This window comes from Ochotona princeps, chromosome 4, assembly GCF_030435755.1.
Source record: "Ochotona princeps isolate mOchPri1 chromosome 4, mOchPri1.hap1, whole genome shotgun sequence".
Classification (NCBI taxonomy): domain Eukaryota; kingdom Metazoa; phylum Chordata; class Mammalia; order Lagomorpha; family Ochotonidae; genus Ochotona; species Ochotona princeps.
In genome coordinates, this window is record NC_080835.1 from 80,443,213 (window position 1) to 80,461,107 (window position 17,895).

At 39.8% G+C, this 17,895-nt stretch overlaps 1 protein-coding gene across 3 annotated transcripts in view; it reads left to right on the top strand.

The window, feature by feature from the left end:
- Positions 1 to 17,895, top strand: part of C4H11orf65 (chromosome 4 C11orf65 homolog) — a 73,486-nt gene that overhangs the window by 23,846 nt on the left and 31,745 nt on the right. For 2 of the 3 annotated variants that reach the window (XM_012926994.2, XM_058662526.1), the window contains one exon: positions 5,461 to 5,553. The exons of the other annotated variant lie outside the window; for it this stretch is intronic. In XM_012926994.2, the coding sequence (XP_012782448.2) occupies positions 5,461 to 5,553 (93 nt within the window). The remainder of the gene's footprint in view (positions 1 to 5,460; positions 5,554 to 17,895) is intronic. 3 annotated transcript variants of the gene reach the window in all.

Sequence of the window (17,895 nt, forward strand, 5' to 3'; positions counted from 1 at the left end):
GAACTTGATCGATTTAGAGCTGATTACTGTGTAATGTGACAGGTGCAGGCCTTGCTTCTTAATTCTGCAAGCTACTATCCAGTTGTCCCAACAGCATTTGTTGAAGAGATCAGCTTTTTGCCTGAGTTGTTTTAAGTTTTCTTGTTGAAGATGAGTTGGCTATACATGTGTGGGCTCCCTTCTGTTGCTTTTATTCTGTTCCATCGGTCTTCTCTGCTTCTGTACCTGTACCAGACTGTTTTGATGACCACTGCTCTGTAGTATGTCTTGAAGTCTGGAATTGTGATTCCTCTGGCTTGATTTTTATTCTTCAGGATAGTTTTGGCTATTTGTGGTTTCCTGTGCTTCCAGATGAACTTTTGTATCTTTTCTATTTCTGAGAAGAATGTTGTTGGGATTTTGATTGGGATTGCATTGAATTGGCGTATTATTTTTGGTAATACAGATATTTTGATGATGATGATCCTGCCAGTCCATGAACTGTTTCTTCATTTTTCAATATCTTCTTCTATTTCCTTTTTTCATGTTTTATTGCTTTCATCATAGAGGTCTTCTTGGTTAGCTTAATTTCTAGGTATTTAAGATTGCTCGGGCCCGGCACCATGGTCTAGTGGCTAAAGTCCTCGCCTTGAAAGCCCTGAGATCCCATATGGCTGCCAGTTCTAATCCCGGCAGCTCCACTTCCCATCCAGCTCCCTGCTTGTGGCCTGGGAAAGCAGTTGAGGATGGCCCAATGCACTGGGACCCTGCACCCGTGTGGGAGACCCGGAAGAGGTTCCTGGTTCCCAGCTTCAGTTCGGTGCAGCACTGGCCATTGTGGCTCACTTGGAGTGAATCATCGGATGGAAGATCTTCCTCTCTGTCTCTCCTCCTCTCTGTATATCTGGCTGTAATAAAATGAATAAATCTTTAAAAAAATATATTGCTCTCCACTATTGTGAAAGGGACTGTACTTATAATTTCTTTCTCAACCATGGAATTATTTGCATACACTAGTGCCATCGATTTGTGTTCATTAATTTTGTATCCTGCTACCCTGCCAAAGTCTCTTATGAGCTCCAGTAGTCTCTTGACTGAGTCTTTCAGTTCTCCTAGGTAGAGAATCTTGCCATCTGCAAATACAGATGATTTCAGTTCCTCGTTTCTATTTGGATTCCTTGAATTGTTTTTTCTTGCCTAATAGCTCTGGCAAGGACTTCCAATACTATATTGAGGAGTGGTGCTGACAGGAGACATCCCTGACTAGTTCCAGATTTTAGTGGAAAGCCTTCCAATCTTTCCCCATTTAGAATGATGCTAGCGTTGGGCTTTTTGCAAATTGCTTTGATTGTGTTGTAGAATGTTCCTTCTATTTCTATCTGGCTTAGGATTTTCAGCATGAAGTGGTGTTGGATTTTATCAAATGCCTTTTCTGCATCTATTGAGAGGATCATGTGGTTTTTATTTTTCAATTTGTTGATGTGATGTATCACATTTATTGATTTGCTAGTGTTGAATCATCCCTGCATGCCTGGGATGAATCCCACCTGGTCTGGGTGAATGATCTGCCTGATGTGCTGTTGATGAAGCCATCTGGTCTAGGACTTTTCTTGGTTGGGAGGGCTTAAACTACTGATTCAATCTCAGTGCATGTTTTTGGGCTATTTAGATTGTTAATTGCTTCTTGATTCAACTTTGGTGGATTGTATATGTCCAAAAATCTATCCTTCTCTTCTAGGCCTTTTGATTTGTTGGCATATAGTTGCTTGTAATGGTTCCTAATAATTTTCTGTATTTCTGAGGTATCTGTTGTTGTATTTCCTTTCTCTTCTCTAATGCTATTGATGAATATCTTCTCCCTCCTTTTTTGATTAATTGGGCTAGTGGGTAGTCTATTTTGTTGATTTTTGCAAAAACCAGCTCTTTGATTCATTGATTTTATGAACCATACTCTTGGTGTCTATTTGGTTTATTCCCTCCTTTATTTTGATGATTTTTCTTTTTTCCTACTAACCTTGGGATGGCTTTGCTGTTGTTTTTCTAGTTCCTTCAACTATAAGGTTAGCTGACTTACTTAATGCCTTTCTAGTTTCTTAACATAAACATTGATTCAGATGAACTTTCCTTTTAATACTGCCTTGATTGTGTCCCATGGGTTTTTTTAATTTTGCTTTTATTATTATTATTTTTATGATACACGTCCATAGGCCCTAGGATTTCCCTTAGTCCTGCCCCAGTTCCCCACTGGATTCCCCTATATTGTTACTATAGTATAGTTCTTCATACAGTCATATGTCCATCATTGCGGGTATGGACAATGGCAGAGAGTCCAGCATCCTATTGTCAAGATATAGTAAACAGTTTCACTGGTAGTCAATCTTTAGTCTGGAAGTAGAGATGCATACCACATGTATCCACACATCTGGATATGATAGTCTCCATTACACAGTTACTGTACATCCCCTTAAATGAAAAGCCACAATACAAAGTCAACAGGAAGAAATACAGAACTCCACAATGCCATGAAGTTAAATAACATACTATTGAATGACTAATGTGTAGATGAAGAAATGAAAAAGAAAATGAATAACTTTCTTAAAGACAGTGATGCTACTGTATGATCTATGAGTCATTGAGGAATTTGTCAGAAGAAATTGTTTCAAAGAGATGAAACTAACAAAAAAAATCAAAATCCATGAGATAGTTTCTGCTGATCTTTGATGGTGAGATATGTCTCCTATAAGCCACAAATAGATGTGTTTTTTTTAATCCAGTCTATTAATCTATGATGTCTGGTTTACAAGTTTAAGCCATTTATATTTAGGGTTAATATGAACGGGTGGTGATTTGGTCCTGTCATTTTTGCAATGGGTTGTTCATTGATTTAGTCTTCTGTTGTTATTTTATTGGGATGTTCTTCACATTTGCCTTTGGTTTTGGTGAGTGCTATTCCTTTTCTTTGTCTAGAGAACATCTTTAAGTATTATTTGTAGGGCAGGTTTTGAAGAGGCAAATTCAGTTTATCTTTACTGTGGAAGAATTTTATTACATTTTCAAAGAAAAAGTTTTGCTATGTTGATATGCTTTCATTTGTTTCAAGCAATTTTTTAAGTTCCCCTTTGATTTCTTCTCTAATCCATTGCTCATTTAGTAACATATTATTCAGTCTCCATGTGTTTGCAAGTTTTCTTGGGTGTTTTGACTTCTTGCTCTCTAGCTTCACTAAATGATGGTCTGAGAAGATGCGTGGTGTGATTTCAGTTTTTTTTTTTTTTAATTTGCTAATGCTTGTTTTGTGGTGTATAACATGGTCAGTTCTGGAGAAAAAAATTCAATCCTGTCATCTTAGTAATGGGTTGTCCTCTGAGTCTTCTGTTAGCCTTTTAGTGGGGTATTCTCTACATTTACCTTTGGTTTTGGTAGCTGCTATTCCTTTTCTTCTTTGAGTATTACTAGCAGGGCAAGTTTGCAAGAGATGAATTCTTAAGAGTTTTTCTTAATTGTGGATGAATTTTATTTCATTTTCAAAGACAGACAAAGAAGAGCTTTGCAGGATATGTTTTGGGCTGAAAATTTTTCTCTTTTAGAGTCTGGAATATGTCACTCCATTCTCTCCTTGTCTGCAGTTTTTTCTCTGAGGGGTCAGCTGTGAGTTTGATTTGGGTTCCTCTATAGGTCACTTGATTTTTCTCACGTGCACATTTAAGGATTTTTTTTTCCTTATGTTCAACTGAGAAGAGCTTGATTATCATGTGTCTTGATGAGGTTTGCTTTTGATTAAATCTGTTGGGAGTTCTGTGACACTCCTGTATATTGTTTTTCTTTCTTTCTCCAGATTATGGATGTTTTCATTTTTTGTTTCATGAATACACCTTTAATCACAGTTTCTCTTTCTGCACCTTCTGGAACTCCCATAATTCTTACATTGAGCCTTTTAATCATATCATTTAATTCTTAGATATTTTTTTTTAGCTTGGCCTAGCTCTGCTACCAGCTTTTTGTTTTTCCCACTTCTGACAGGAAATTTCTTCCAAATCTGATATTCTTTCTTCTGCTTCATTCTATTTTTGAGATTCTCCATTGAGCTTTTAATTTGTTCCACTGTATTCTTTTCTGAAATGTCAACTTTCATTTGATTCATTTCCTGTGTAATATATTCCTTAAATTCCTTGGCCTCCTGTATTGTGTGCTTCCCATTGTTGGTCAGAAGCTTTATAATGAGTTTTCTGAATTCTGTGTTCCCCATTTTTTCAGTGTCTTCCTCAGTTAACTCTGAGGGTGGTAGAGGCTTTTGTTCCTTTACCAGGGAGTCTTCAGTAACATTCATTGTGTCTCTGTCTCTTCTTTAAACTTTTAGCATTGCAATCCTTTTTGGCAGATTTTTCTCTTTAGTACAGATTTCTAAGATGTATTCTCTACAGGTAGAAGTCAATTTTTATGTTCAATCAGTATCCTGGATTAGGAAGATGCCAACTGTCCCAGATAACTGGTTTTTTGGTGGTGCTGACCTTCCAAATCGGGGACCACACAGATCCTGTAGAACGTGAAGTTGGCCCTGTCCTCCCCATGGGATCAGCCTGGTGTCACTAGCTGGGCATTTGATTGGAATGTGCCCACTCCAGCATTTGATCCCTGTGCTGTTAGCTCTGACCCTGCACCAGTCGGGCCACTGTGTCTATAGCTCCCTTTCTTTTGTTGTTGGGCCAAAGTATTCAGCAGGATTGGCCAGTCCCAGCCTGCCTTCACCTCCCTAGCTCCCTGTGTGAACCCAAGCTCCCACCTGGCTGCCACAAGGGCTGATCTATGGCCACTGCTGGATCCCTGGTTGTCGCTGGAGTCTGGATCACTGCTCACTGGTGGCTGGTGGGTTTTCTGTTTGCTGTAACATTGCTCCAACATCATTGCCTCTTTCCTGTGTCCAGGGAGTCTCCAGGTACCTCCCTGTTGACTGCCTGACTCCTTTCTTTTTCTGTAATCTGCTCTCTCTGCTTTACCCTAATGATTCTCCATCATCTCGAACATGTCTGCACTCTATGGCCTCCCATTTCTTTATTTCTTTTTTTAAAAATTACTTCCTAGATTAAGAAACCACAGAGAGGTTAGATTAAGAAACCACAGAGAGGTTAGACAACATGTTCAGGTTCATGTGCCTATTAACTACTAATAATTGAACCTAGATAGGCATTATTAGCAATTGCACTATATTTGGGTTTTTTTTCCTAGAATATTCTATATACAGTAGACAGAATTTTAGAGTGTTTGTAGCTGACAGTCACATAGTTAGAAATTCAAGGGTAAGACTATCAGAATAATAGCAATATTAGCTAGCTTGTCAAAGCAAACCCTAATATATAATATACCTAAAATATAGTTTTTGTATATAAATCTATGGCTTTTGTTTTTTTCCCTACTTAGGCAAAAAGCTAATTAGAAGTAAAAAATCAAGTTTTGACCATAAAATTTCTGTGTTTGAACCTTCAGAATCTTGCTGTATTTGAGCACTTTAAAAGTCTGATTAATTTAAAAAGACAAGGGGAGCCACGTCACATACTGAAGTACTTTAATCCTAAAGAGGTAAGGACTTTGTCGATATAGAATCTTTAATCTTAAAAAATGTGACGACATTATCGCTTCAATGTGCTCATGTTTGTCTCTCCAAAACCTCTGCTATTGAAGTCTTACATGTTGAAACTTCATCAAGTGTGAACGTACAGCTCAAGCCCTCGCCATATGCTTCTGCATTCATCACTCAGCTTGAGATGTTCATGGCAGCAAATCACAGCCAACCCCCTGGTTCTGACATTGCACTTCAGTCTTCTGAGTTTTAAAAGTATTTCTTCACTGATTTGAAGGAGAGAGACATAGCCAAGGAGCGATCCTCCATGTATGAACTCTCTGTCCAAACACCTGGCATGGCCAGAGCTGGGCCAGGCCAAAGGCAGGAACTCGGAACTTCTGGTTTCCCATACAAGTGTCGAAGATCCTAGTATTCTTTTTATATATTTGTTATTTTTTAAAAAGATTTATTTATTTTTATTGGAAAGTCAGATACATAGAGAACAAAGAGGAAGATCTTCCACCCAATGATTCAATCCCCAAGCGGCTGCAACAACCAGAGCTGTGACAAATCGAAGCCAGGAGCCAGGAGTTTGTTCTGGGTCTCCCACGTGGGTGCAGGGTCCCAAAGCTTTGGGCCATCCTTGACTGCTTTCCCAGGCTACAAGCAGGGAGCTGGATGGGAAGCAGAGCAGCCGGGATTAGAACCAGCATCCACATGGGATCCCAGGGCATTCAAGGCGAGGGCTTTAGCTAGTAGACTATTGCACTGGGCCCAAGGTCCTAGTATGCAAACTGTCAGCTGATGCCTCCCAGGCTCTGTGTTAATAAGAAACTGTAATCCAAAGTGGATCCAGGATTTGAACCCTGGGCACCCTGCAGAGGAGTGGACATCCAGTTTGCAGCTATTGTAACAACTGCTTCTGGAATGTTCCCATTCCCATTTGTTAGGATTTCCATTCCACCTAGAAACAGAACTGGTAAATGAGTCAGGCTTGCCTGCAACTCTAGAAGATAATATCAAGCTGCTTTCTAGAGGTTACTGTGCTTATTTATGTGTACTAGCAGTGTTTGGGACTCCTTAGTGGGCCTCATCCTCATAAATACTCGATGTATCATCAATTTGCATGCATTCTGATACTTATGAGGTTGAACCACTTCCCTGAAGTTGTCTGTTCACATTTTATGTGTATTGCATTCCCTATTCTTACAGCTTTTAAGAGTTCTATTTTAAGATTTATTTTACTTGAAAGTCAGAGGTAGTGAACAAGGAGACACAGAGAGATGATCCATTCACTGCTTCACTCCTCAAATATCTGCAATGGTCAAACTTGGGTTGGTCCAAAGCTGTGAGCCTGGAGCTTCTTCTGGGTCTCCAGCATGGGTGCAGGGGACCCAAGGTTTTGGGCTATCTTCCACTGCCTTCTCAGGCCATAAGCATACAACTGGATTGCAAAATGGAGCGGCCAGGCCCGGCGTGGTAGCCTACCAGTTAAGTCCTCCCCTTGCATGGGTCAGGATCCCATATGGGCACCGGTTCTAATCCCGGCAGCCCTGCTTCCCATCCATCTCCCTGCTCGTGGCCTGGGAAAGCAGTCGAGGAAAGCCCAAAGCTTTGGGACCCTGTACTTGCGTGGGAGACCTAGAACAAACTCTGGGCTCCTGGCTGCGAATCGGCTCAGCTCTGGCCGTTCGGGCTGCTTGGGGAGTGAATCATTGGGTGGAAGATCTTCCTTCTTTTTCTCTCCTCCTCCTCTATCCGACTTTGCAATAAAAATAAATAAATCCTAAAAAAAAGAAAACCAAATGGAGCAGCCAGGAACCTAACTGATACCCATATGAAATGCTGATACACAGGGTGAAGGATTAGCCTGCTAGTCTACCATGCTGGCTCCAACAGTTCTATTGTTTAACTAATTGTTTTTTCAATTTATTCTGGTAAATAAGACATAAATATTCTCATTCTTAAGTTTTTGTTGAGAGGTGGGGAGAAAGATTTTTAAAACATGCTCCCAATTCACTGAGTCCCTCTACAAATATCCACAGTGGCCCTCGGAGGGCCAAAGATGGGAGGCAGGTGTGTAGTTCAAGTCTACATGTGACAGCCAGCAACCAAATTCATTACCAGAGCCATCAGTGCTGCCTCCCAGATGCTGTACTAGCAGGAAGCCAGTTAGGAGCTGAAACTGGAAATTAAACACATGTTTTTTGATGTGGGATGCAGGAGTCTAGATTGCTATTTTAAATGCCCAATCCCAAATATTCCCATCTTTACCACCCTGCAGTATGTCATTCATTGGTAGTAAATAAATGTATAATGTTGTACAGGTATCATCCACTTCCACAGATATTTTTATGATGTAGACCTGAAGCTCTAAATTCACTTCCTAGCAATAACTTCATAGCAGGTGATATTGTGTCATAAAGGGTTAAAGTCCATATGGACGCTGGTTCAAGTCCTGGCCATACCACTTCCAGTCCAGTCCCTATCCTTGCGCCTGGGAGAGGAGTGAGAGATGACCCAGGTGCTTGGACCCCTGCACCCATACTGAAGACCTGGGTGGTATTCCTGGCCCATCCCCAGGCATTTGGCCATTTCAGAAATGAAGCAATACAGAGATGATCACTCTAGCTTTCTCTGTAATTCTGCCTGTCAAATAAAATAAATTTTAGGTCCTGGCGAGGTGACCTAGTGGCTAAAGTCTTCGCCTTGAACATGCCAGGATCCCATATGGGCACCAGTTTGTATCCCAGTGGCCCAACTTCCCATCCAGTTCCCCTCTAGTGGCCTAGGAAAGCAGTAGAGATAGCCCAAATCCTTGAGACCCTGCACTGCGTGGGAAACCCAAAAGAAGTTCCTGGCTCTTGGCTTCCGGCCATCATGGTCACTTGAGGAGTAAATCATTGTACGGAAGGTCTTCCTCTCTGTATATCTGACTTTGCAATAAATCTTTTTAAAAAATAAATTTTTAAAAATAATAAACTCCCATTCTTCCCCTCAGCTCTAGCAGCCACTAATCTTTGTGCCTCTGTGAACCTGACAGCTCTAATTACCTCACGTAAATGGAATGATATATTATTTGCCTTATTTCCGTTAGCACAAAATCTTCAAAATCCATTCACACTGTAGCATATTACAGAATTTCCTTCCTTTTCAGATGTGATAATACTAAATTGTGTGGCTATAATACATCCTTCAGCAGCTGCCTGGGTTGCTGTAATGAGTAATGCTGCTTTGAAGATGGGCACAGATCTAGAAGTGGAATTGCAGAATTGTGTGATTTATTTTTGAAAAACAGTCATATCGCCATTGTGTATTTCCACCAACAATGTGCAATGGTATTGCTACCTCTCTGATTAGTTGGAGGACTTGTCCAAACCTGAGTCTGCACTGACATCAGGGTGATGGAAGAAAATAGGTATTTATTGCAAAGCATAGAGCAAGGGGCTGGGTAGTTGTATAATTCCTGGGCTCCTGAAGGAGTTGCTGAGAGGTGCAAGTCCAGCTTGTGTCTAAGTTCTTGGTTGGGCAGCGGTACTTGCGACCTTCCTTTGATTGATTGGCAGTGGTAAGCTCTTAAGAAAATGTGTATGATGGCCAGGTTCCAGTTGATATGGGCGTTGTATTTATCATACTTCTGTCCCAAATCTGGAATTTTTCTTCCTGGAGTTGGAATTCCCTTATACCCATCATTCCAGATAATATTGGTCAAGAAGATTTTATCCTGTTGGTAAAACAAATGAGTTGAGTCCAGTGAGGCCATCTGTGTCACTCAAGCCAATGAGTTCCTTTTGATAAAGGGCAGGAAGGACACGTTGGGCTTACAGAGGTTAGCCAGGAAAGGCTGGATCCTGTCATACGGGTTCAATCTCAAGTCCTTGATTAGATAACTTATGTTGAACACACATTTTTTTTGTCTACTCTTTGTCTTGACTTGTCATTCTTAAGGAAGTCCTTGCTTGGATTTTTGCTATGAAAAGTGTTAGTGTAATTTAAAATAGCTGGTAGAGAAATTTTTTGAATAATCTCAACTTGATAATTATCAGCTTGATAAATATTTGAAGTGGTTAGGGAGAAATAATGGGCTTAGTTTATTGTCAGGCACAATGCCAAGGTCAGTTACGATAGTCTTCTTGATGGAGTCCCCTTTGATCTAAAATCCAACTCTTGATTTAAAGTCAGTCAGTAGTGATAAATTCCTGATGAGGGTGTGTTTCTTTGACATTGGATTAGTGGATGCAAATTCCTTCCTTATCTGGGTTCTTGGAATTCTAGGCATTTCCTATAAGCACTGGAATTCACAAAGTCAACAGTTAGATTTGGTTACACAGAACACAAAAGAAGAAAAGAAAATGTACTGTGTTTTAAGGTGGTGGTAATAGATTTCCTTGTTACCCAGATGTGACCATTACACATTGTATCCACACAGTGGGTGTAGCATTGTGCCCCAGAAATAGTGACTGCTATTAATTCAAACTAAAAATCTCAAGATATACAGACCTTCACTTGGATATTAAACAGTGCACATATGTGTCGAAACATCAGTGCCCCTAGATAATGTTTGATAGCACTTCAATTTTAAATATGCATAAAAGTTGAAAGAATATAACAAACTGCCATGTCATTGGTAGATTTACAGCTAGAGTTTCATCGCCATTCTTGTTTTATCCACATCTCTACCACTTCCCACAACCCCTTGGTTATTTGGAAGCAATGTTTTCCAGTGAACAAATTCTTAATTTTCATAAAGTCCAACTTATCAATGTCTTTTCTGTGTGTATAAGCCTTTTCTATACCTTTCCCAAGTTAAGCTCATGAAACCTTCTCAGATTAGCTTTATTGAATTGTCTTTCATACTTAGATCTGCAATCTACTGGGCTTGATTTTGTGTGTGTGTGTGTGTGTGTGTGTGTGTGTGTAGCATGGAGAAGTCAACATCCATGTCCTTCCATAGAGATACCCGGTTGATTAAACATTTTATTAAAAAGGCAGTTGGGCCCAACATGGTAGCCTAGTGGCTAAAGTCCTTACTGCAGGGTGCAAGCGAGATCATGCCAGAAAAGTCTAAAGCTTATTAAGGAGCCTTTATTAACCGAGCTTGGTGATAACAGGGCACACTAGAAATAGCAAATCACAAATCCATGTGGCAATCCAGTCAGCCGTAACCCCAAGAGGTACAAATGGTCATTACCCTGAAGTCCATCCATTAAGCTGAAGACCTATGACCCAGCTTACTCAACAATATAAATTATCCTAAGAGATATATAGTGAACAACTTGGGTACACTTAAAAAGCTACAGACATCCACCTTTCCCTGGCTTCTCTGTCCATATTCCACTACTGCTAGGCCTCACCTCTCCTGGAACTCATGATAGTACACACATTAGAAATACAAAGCATCTTAGCATTGCTGTCTTCACTGTCCTGCCCAAGCAGTGAGCAGAAGGTAAGGCATACAGACACACAGGGGACATGCTCAGGGGTTACCTATCCTCCGGAAGCCAGAGAGCAAGCAGGTACTGGGAAGGTAAGTGTCCATTAACGCCAGAGAGAGAGGCACCCAGCCAAGAGAGAGCCCCTCCTTATCATGAGCCTTTATATAGGGGCTTTTGAGGGGAGTGGCTACACAACAATGCAATAGCACCCCCTCTCAGGTGATAGGTGAAAGTCACAGGTGGGCAGGAGGGAACATCTAGGTGGTGGTGTGGGAGTGGCTTCCAAGCTCATGACCCTGAACTAGCTGCCTACCTCACCTTGCATGTGCCAGGATCCCATTTGAACAACAGTTTTTGTCCCGGCTGCTCTACTTCCCATCCAGCTCCCTGCTTGTAACCTGGGAAGACAGTAGAGCACTGCCCAAAACCTTGGGACCCTGAACTTGTGTGGGAGACATGGAAGAAGCTCCTGGCTTCAGATCAGTTCAGTGCTGGTTATTGCGGCCACTTGGGGAATGAACCAGCAGATCAAATATCTTTCTCTTGGTCTCACTTTCTCTCTATAAATCTGACTTTCCAGTAAAAATGAAAAAAAAAAAAAAAAAAAAAGACAATTGCCATCCCCTCTGCTTTGCAGCACTACCTTTATAGTAAGAGCAGTGATCATCTGTGTCCTGCCATGTTTCTGAGTTCCCTAGTTTTCTACTCCTGTCTTGATGACTATTTCTCTGTAACTATCACTTGGTCATGATGTATGATTTTTACACATGGTTGTGCTTGATTCGCTAACGTTTTTGAGGATTTTTATACACATGTGCTCATAAGAACTGCTAGCTTGTAGTTTTCCATTCTTGTGCCTGACTGGTTTTGGTATGAAGGTAATTCTGGCCCCATAAAATATGTTACCTTTGTTTCTGTTTTCTAGAAGAGTTTTAAATAATACAATTTATTTAAAAGAATTTGTTTTAAAGATCTGTTTGAGATGCAGAGAGCATGTGACACGGCGGCACAGTCTTAATTGCTGATTCACATTCCACACACTGGCAGCCGGAGACAGGAGGCAGGAAGTCAGTCAAGTTCTCCTTCATGCGTAGTGGGACATAGGCATTTGAGTTATTACTGGCTCCCCATCAAGGCCTGGCTTAGCAGGCCGCAGAAACTGAGGCACTCCAGTCTGGACATGGACATTCAACCATTAGGCCTAACACCTGCTCGTATAACTCATGAAATCTTTGGGAGAGTTCATTCCTGAACCCATCTGAGCACATGCCTTCTGTTTTGAAAGGATTTGATTACTGATTCAATTTTTACACACAGGCCTATCCAGAGTGTCTATTTCTTTTTGTATAAGCTGGAACATTGTATCTTTCTGGGCAATGGTCCATTTCATCTAGGTTAATGTACTGTCAACACAGGATTGTAAATTTTACTCCCCTGCTAGTGTATGTGGACTCATGAATGCTGGCCCTCTGTGATTTTTCATGCTAGTAATTTGTGTTTTCTGTTTTCTGTCTGTTGCCCTGATCAGAAGTTTATCAATTTTATTGCAATTTTTATTTGAATTGTTGCTTAAAGTGTATTGTTTAATATCCTTCTATAGTTTCCTAATTATCTTTCTACTACTGTTTTTATTTTTTTATTAGAAAGTCAGATATACAGAGGAGGAGAGACAGAGAGGGAGATCTTCCATCCAATGAATCACTCCCCAAGTGACTGCAACGGCTAGAACTCAGCCAATTCGAAGCCAGGAGCTTCTTCAAAGTCTCTCACCTGGGCGCAGGGTCCCAAGGCTTTGGGCCATCCTTAACTGCTTTCCCAGGCCACAAGCAGGGAGCTGAATGGGTAGTGGGATCACCAGAATTAGAACCAGTGCCCATATGGGATCTCAATGCGTTCAAGGCAAGGACTTTAGCCACCACACTGGGTCCGTGGTTGTCATTCTTGGCTAAATTTTTTCCTAGGTACCATCTTGTATCTATTGAAAGTAGCGTTTGCCTCCTAATTTCATTGTATCTTTTTGCTGTATTATTAAGATTCAATTTCTTGTGTTTTGTGAGAATTTTTTGCAACTACCTTCATCAGGGAGATTGGCCTATACCTTTCTTATTTTGCCATGTTCTTTTCTGGTCTTAAGTTCAGGGTGATGCTGGGTCATTAGCTTAATATAGAAGGTTTTACACCCTCTCAATATTAAATCATTTGAGAAGAACTATTGTTAGTCTGCCCTTGAAAGTTTGGTGGAACTCAGCAATGGGAACTTGGGATTTTGTGGGGGAGATTTGTTATTACTGATCTAATGTCATTACTTATGGGTTTTTCAGGTTTTCCGATTTCTGATTTCAGGTTTTGTGATTAAATTTTCATGGGCTGCATGTCTACAACTGTTTCTGTGTCTTCTATTTATGTAATTCACACATGTACTAAGTTTTTAATTTCTATGGTATCATAATGTTTTATTTGGTATCTGATTTGGGTCTTCTCATATCCTTTTGGTTAATACAACTATAAAGTTTTGCCAGTTTTGCCTATCAGAAAGGCAACTCTTCATTTTATTGATACTGTATTTTTATCTTCATTTTATTTTTTATACTCTTCCTAAATTTTGGTTTGACTTCTTCTTGCCTAGCCAATTCCTTCATTTTTTTTTTCACGGTTAGGTTGTTTATTTGAAGCCTCTTAAAAATATGTGCATGTTTATGGCTATGAACTTGCTTGTTAATAGCAGTTTTGTGTGCCACACAGGTTTTGGTATGTTACGTGTTAATTTTTATTTTGTTGCAAGAAATTCCAAAATTTCCTTCCTGATCGCTTTCTTTGGCCCATTGTTCTTTCATGAGAATGTTAAATAGCTTGCATGTGTTTGTCCATTCCTTCTTTATTTTGATCTGAATCATATTTTATTGTGGTCAGAGTATATAAAGTGCTAGAATTTTGATTCTTCTGAACTTATAATACTTGCTTTGTGGCCTAACATATGGTCTATCATAAAAATATACGTATAGAAGAGAAGAAAGTGTGTACTGTGTAAATGTTAAGGGCATTAGCTCTACAGTTTACTTTGATTAGATGCTCATTTTTTAATTTTTTGGCTAGATGATCTTCACTGAAATTACAGTATTGGAGTCTCTACTATTAAATTGGAGGCCATTTTTCTTTTTAGACATAATATTTGCATCATACAGTTGAGTACCTTTTTTATTGAGTGTATATGTATTTACAGCTGTTGCATCTTCAGCTGATCCCTGGATTACTGTTTGGTGACCTGGTTTGTTTTCCTTTGCAATTTTCTAGTTAAAACCTAACTTAACTGGTAAAAACATAGCTACTGTTGCTTACTTTTGATTTCCATCTATATACTATGTGGGTTTTTTTCCCCATCACTTCATTTTCAGTCTGTATTTGTCTTTACTGGTAAAGTGGATTTATCAGAGGCAGCTTATCATTGGGTCCTATTTGTTTATTCCATTCAAGCAATCTATTCCTTTTAATTAATTTAAACTGTTTACATTCAAGGTTATTATTGCTAAGCAAAGACATACTCATATCATTTTGTCAACTTTCTCTGGTTGTTTTGCTTATCCTATGTTCCTTTATTATTCATTTTTATAGTTTGGTGATTTTTTTTGTACAAATCAGGCTGTTCTGCATTTGTGCTCTGCTGCTGAGTTACATGCATCGGCGTGTTTTCAGGACGATAGCTGTCCTTTTGCTTCCTCAGTATTGCTGTTGGGTCCTGTGCACTGCAGATATAGCCCTCCAGCTGTTTATTTTCTTATGACATCTTTGTTTCAGACATCTTTGATGTCTGAAGGATGGCTTTGCCAGATGAAGTATTCTTCATTGGCATTGTTCTTTTAGGACTTTGAATACACTTCCAATTGTTCATGGAAAATGAAAGTTAAATGATAAACATATTTGAAAAAAATGGAAGCACATGCAAATTTCTGGAATACAGTAAAAGCAGTACCAATATGGAAGTTTCTAGAAATTAGTGCCCATATTTGGGATAAAAAAAGATCAAATAATTAATAATGCAGCATCTCAAGACCCTAGAAAATAAGGAATATCAAATCTAAAATTGGAAGGCGACAGCAAAGATCAGTGGAAAAATGGAAAAGTACAAAAGATCAATAAATGAGTTCTTTTATTAAATAAAACCAATAGACAATTGAATCAGCTTAAGTAACAAGAAAAGCAAGAAGATGCAAACAAGAGATAAAGGAATTACAAAGAATCACTGGGATCTGTTATCACCAACTGTGTTTTAAACAATTGCAATACCCAAGATAAATCTCTGAATATCTATAATATCAAAACTATATCAAACCAGTAACAAATGATTAGTTTGGATCAGTAGAAGTTTCCCAGCAGAGAAAATTCAGGACCAGATGACCTCATTGCTGATTTCTTCTAAATACTTAAGAATTAATGCCAGTTCTTCTCTTTATTTTAAAGATTTATTTACTTTCACTTGAAAGTCATGTATACAGACAGGAGGAGAGACAAAGACGTTCTGTTTGCTGAATGACTCCCCAAGTGGCCGCAATGGCCAGAGCTGAGCCAATCTGAAGCCAGGAGTCAGGAGCTTCCTCCAGGTCTCACACACAGGTGCAGGGTCTCAAGGCTTTGGATCGTCCTCTACTGCTTTCCCAGGCTACAAGCAGGGAGCTGGTTGGCAAGCAGGGCTGCCGGGATTAGAACCGGCACCCATATGGTATCCCAGCACGTGTCAGACAAGCAATTTTAGCCACTAGGCTACTGCACTGGGCTCAACACCAGTTCTTAAGCTATTCTTTAAAAATGGAAAAGGAGTGAAATATTCTAAGGCCATTCAGTAATACAGGATTATTACGATATAAAAACCAAAGTTTAAATAATAACAAAAATCAAGTTAATGGGCAAGAGATTTGAATAGAAATTTCTCAAGAAACAGAGGTGAGCAAATATTTACAAAGATGCTCAATGTAATTATCCACGTGAGAAACACAACTCAAAACCAAATAAGATGATGCCTCACTCAATTTAGATTGGCTATTACCAAAAACATACAAAATAAGAAATTCTGGTTGGAATGTAGAAATATAAGTACTGCTATGCAATGTTGGTGAGAGTGTAAATTAGTGCAGCCATTGTGGAAAACAGAATGGAGATCCTCCCTAAACTAAATGTATATCCACCATGTGACCTGCTGTTGCTTTTATGGATACATGTCCGGAGGAAACAGGGTGCGTTCATCCAGGAGATGGGTCTTCACATGTGAGGTGTTCATATAACAGCACTATTCATATAAGCCAAGATACAGAATCAACCTAGATATCCATCAGTGGATAACAGACTGTGTAGTTTCTATACATAAGGAAATGATTTTTGCAAAGTCAGATATGCAGAGAGGGGGAAAGACAGAGAAGAAGATCTTCTATCCAGTGATTCATTCCCCAAGTGACTGCAACGGCCAGTGCTGCACCGATCCAAAGCCAGGAGCCAGTTGCTCTTGAGTCTCCCATGTGGGTGCAGGGTCCCAAGGCTTTGGGTTGTCCTCGACTGCTTTCCCAGGCCACAAGCAGGGAGCTGGATGGGAAATGGAGCTACCGGGATTAGAACCGACGCCCTTATGGTATCCCAGCACGTTCAAGGCAAGGACTTTAGCCGCTAGGCCGTGGTGCCAGGCCCAAAGGAAACTTTTTGAAGTACCTTCATATCATTCAATTTTCTCCTGACCCATTAATAATCCACTAAGAAATCTGTTTCTTTAAGATTCCCTCCTTGGAGCTTTTCTCTTAGTTTTAGTAGTCTTTGTCTTGTACTTTTGATAGTTTGTAGTAATACCTCAGAGGATAGCTTTTGTTGAAGTCTATTATGGGTCTTATGAGTGACTTCAGCCTAAATATTAGAAGCCTTCAGCAATTGTTTCATTGGACAGTTTTTCTGGTCTATTCCCTTCTCATCTTCTGAAACACCCTTAAGTGATGGTTTATACATTTTCCAATGACTTGTAAGTCTTGTAAGCTTTACTCATTCTTCTTATTTATTTATTTATTTTGACTATTCTGTGGCAAGAGATCTTGCATCAGCCTACAAATGCTCTCTTCTGTTTAATCCACTGTGCTGTTTAAGCTCTCAACTGTATTTTCATTTCATTTGTTCTCTTTTAGCTCTGGGATTGCTAGTTGATTCTCTGGAATGCTGTCTCTTAGCTGAGTTTCTTGAAATGGTCTTCCTGATTGAATTGAGTTTCCTTGTATCCAATTATGTGTCCTTAGAATATTGTTTTTGGATTATTTGACAATTTTCAGTGACCTTTTCTTTGGAGGGAGTTGCTAGAATCTTGTGTTTTTGTAGAGATGTCACACACTTTTTGTTTTTTATGCTTCTTGTTTCCTTACATGTGTACCTCAGTTACTTGTACAAACTTTATAGGGCGATTTTCACCTGTGTTTGAAGTCTGTTGGAGAAATTGTTGGGCTATGTTCCAGATCGCTGCTGTAAGGTAATGTTCATGCAGCTTTGTCATTTATAATCAACATTACAGGTGTTGTACCATTCTATCAGCAGGTAGAAGAGCATTTTCTGATGGCATGACTGCCGATTGTGGGCCTTTGTGACTTTCCACATATTGGGGCGAGGCCTTTCTAGCAGGCAATGTGAGCAAGTCAGCTCATGTCTCAGCAGAGGAATAGTAAATGCCAATTGTTGAAGGCCACATTAGGCGTGCCCCGTGGGTACAGTGCAGCATGCCAGTAACAGAGCACCTGCAAGTTCTAAGGACAAAACTGAGTTTGGGACAAACATCAGTGGCTATGGATATCCAGAGGCAAACTCATTCAGATCAGGCTGCCCGGATGTTTTCTGAGGGGTAGGAGGGTGAGTAGTACAGTTGTATCTTTCCTGGATCTCAGTGGGCCAAGCTTGTGGAGTCAGGATGCC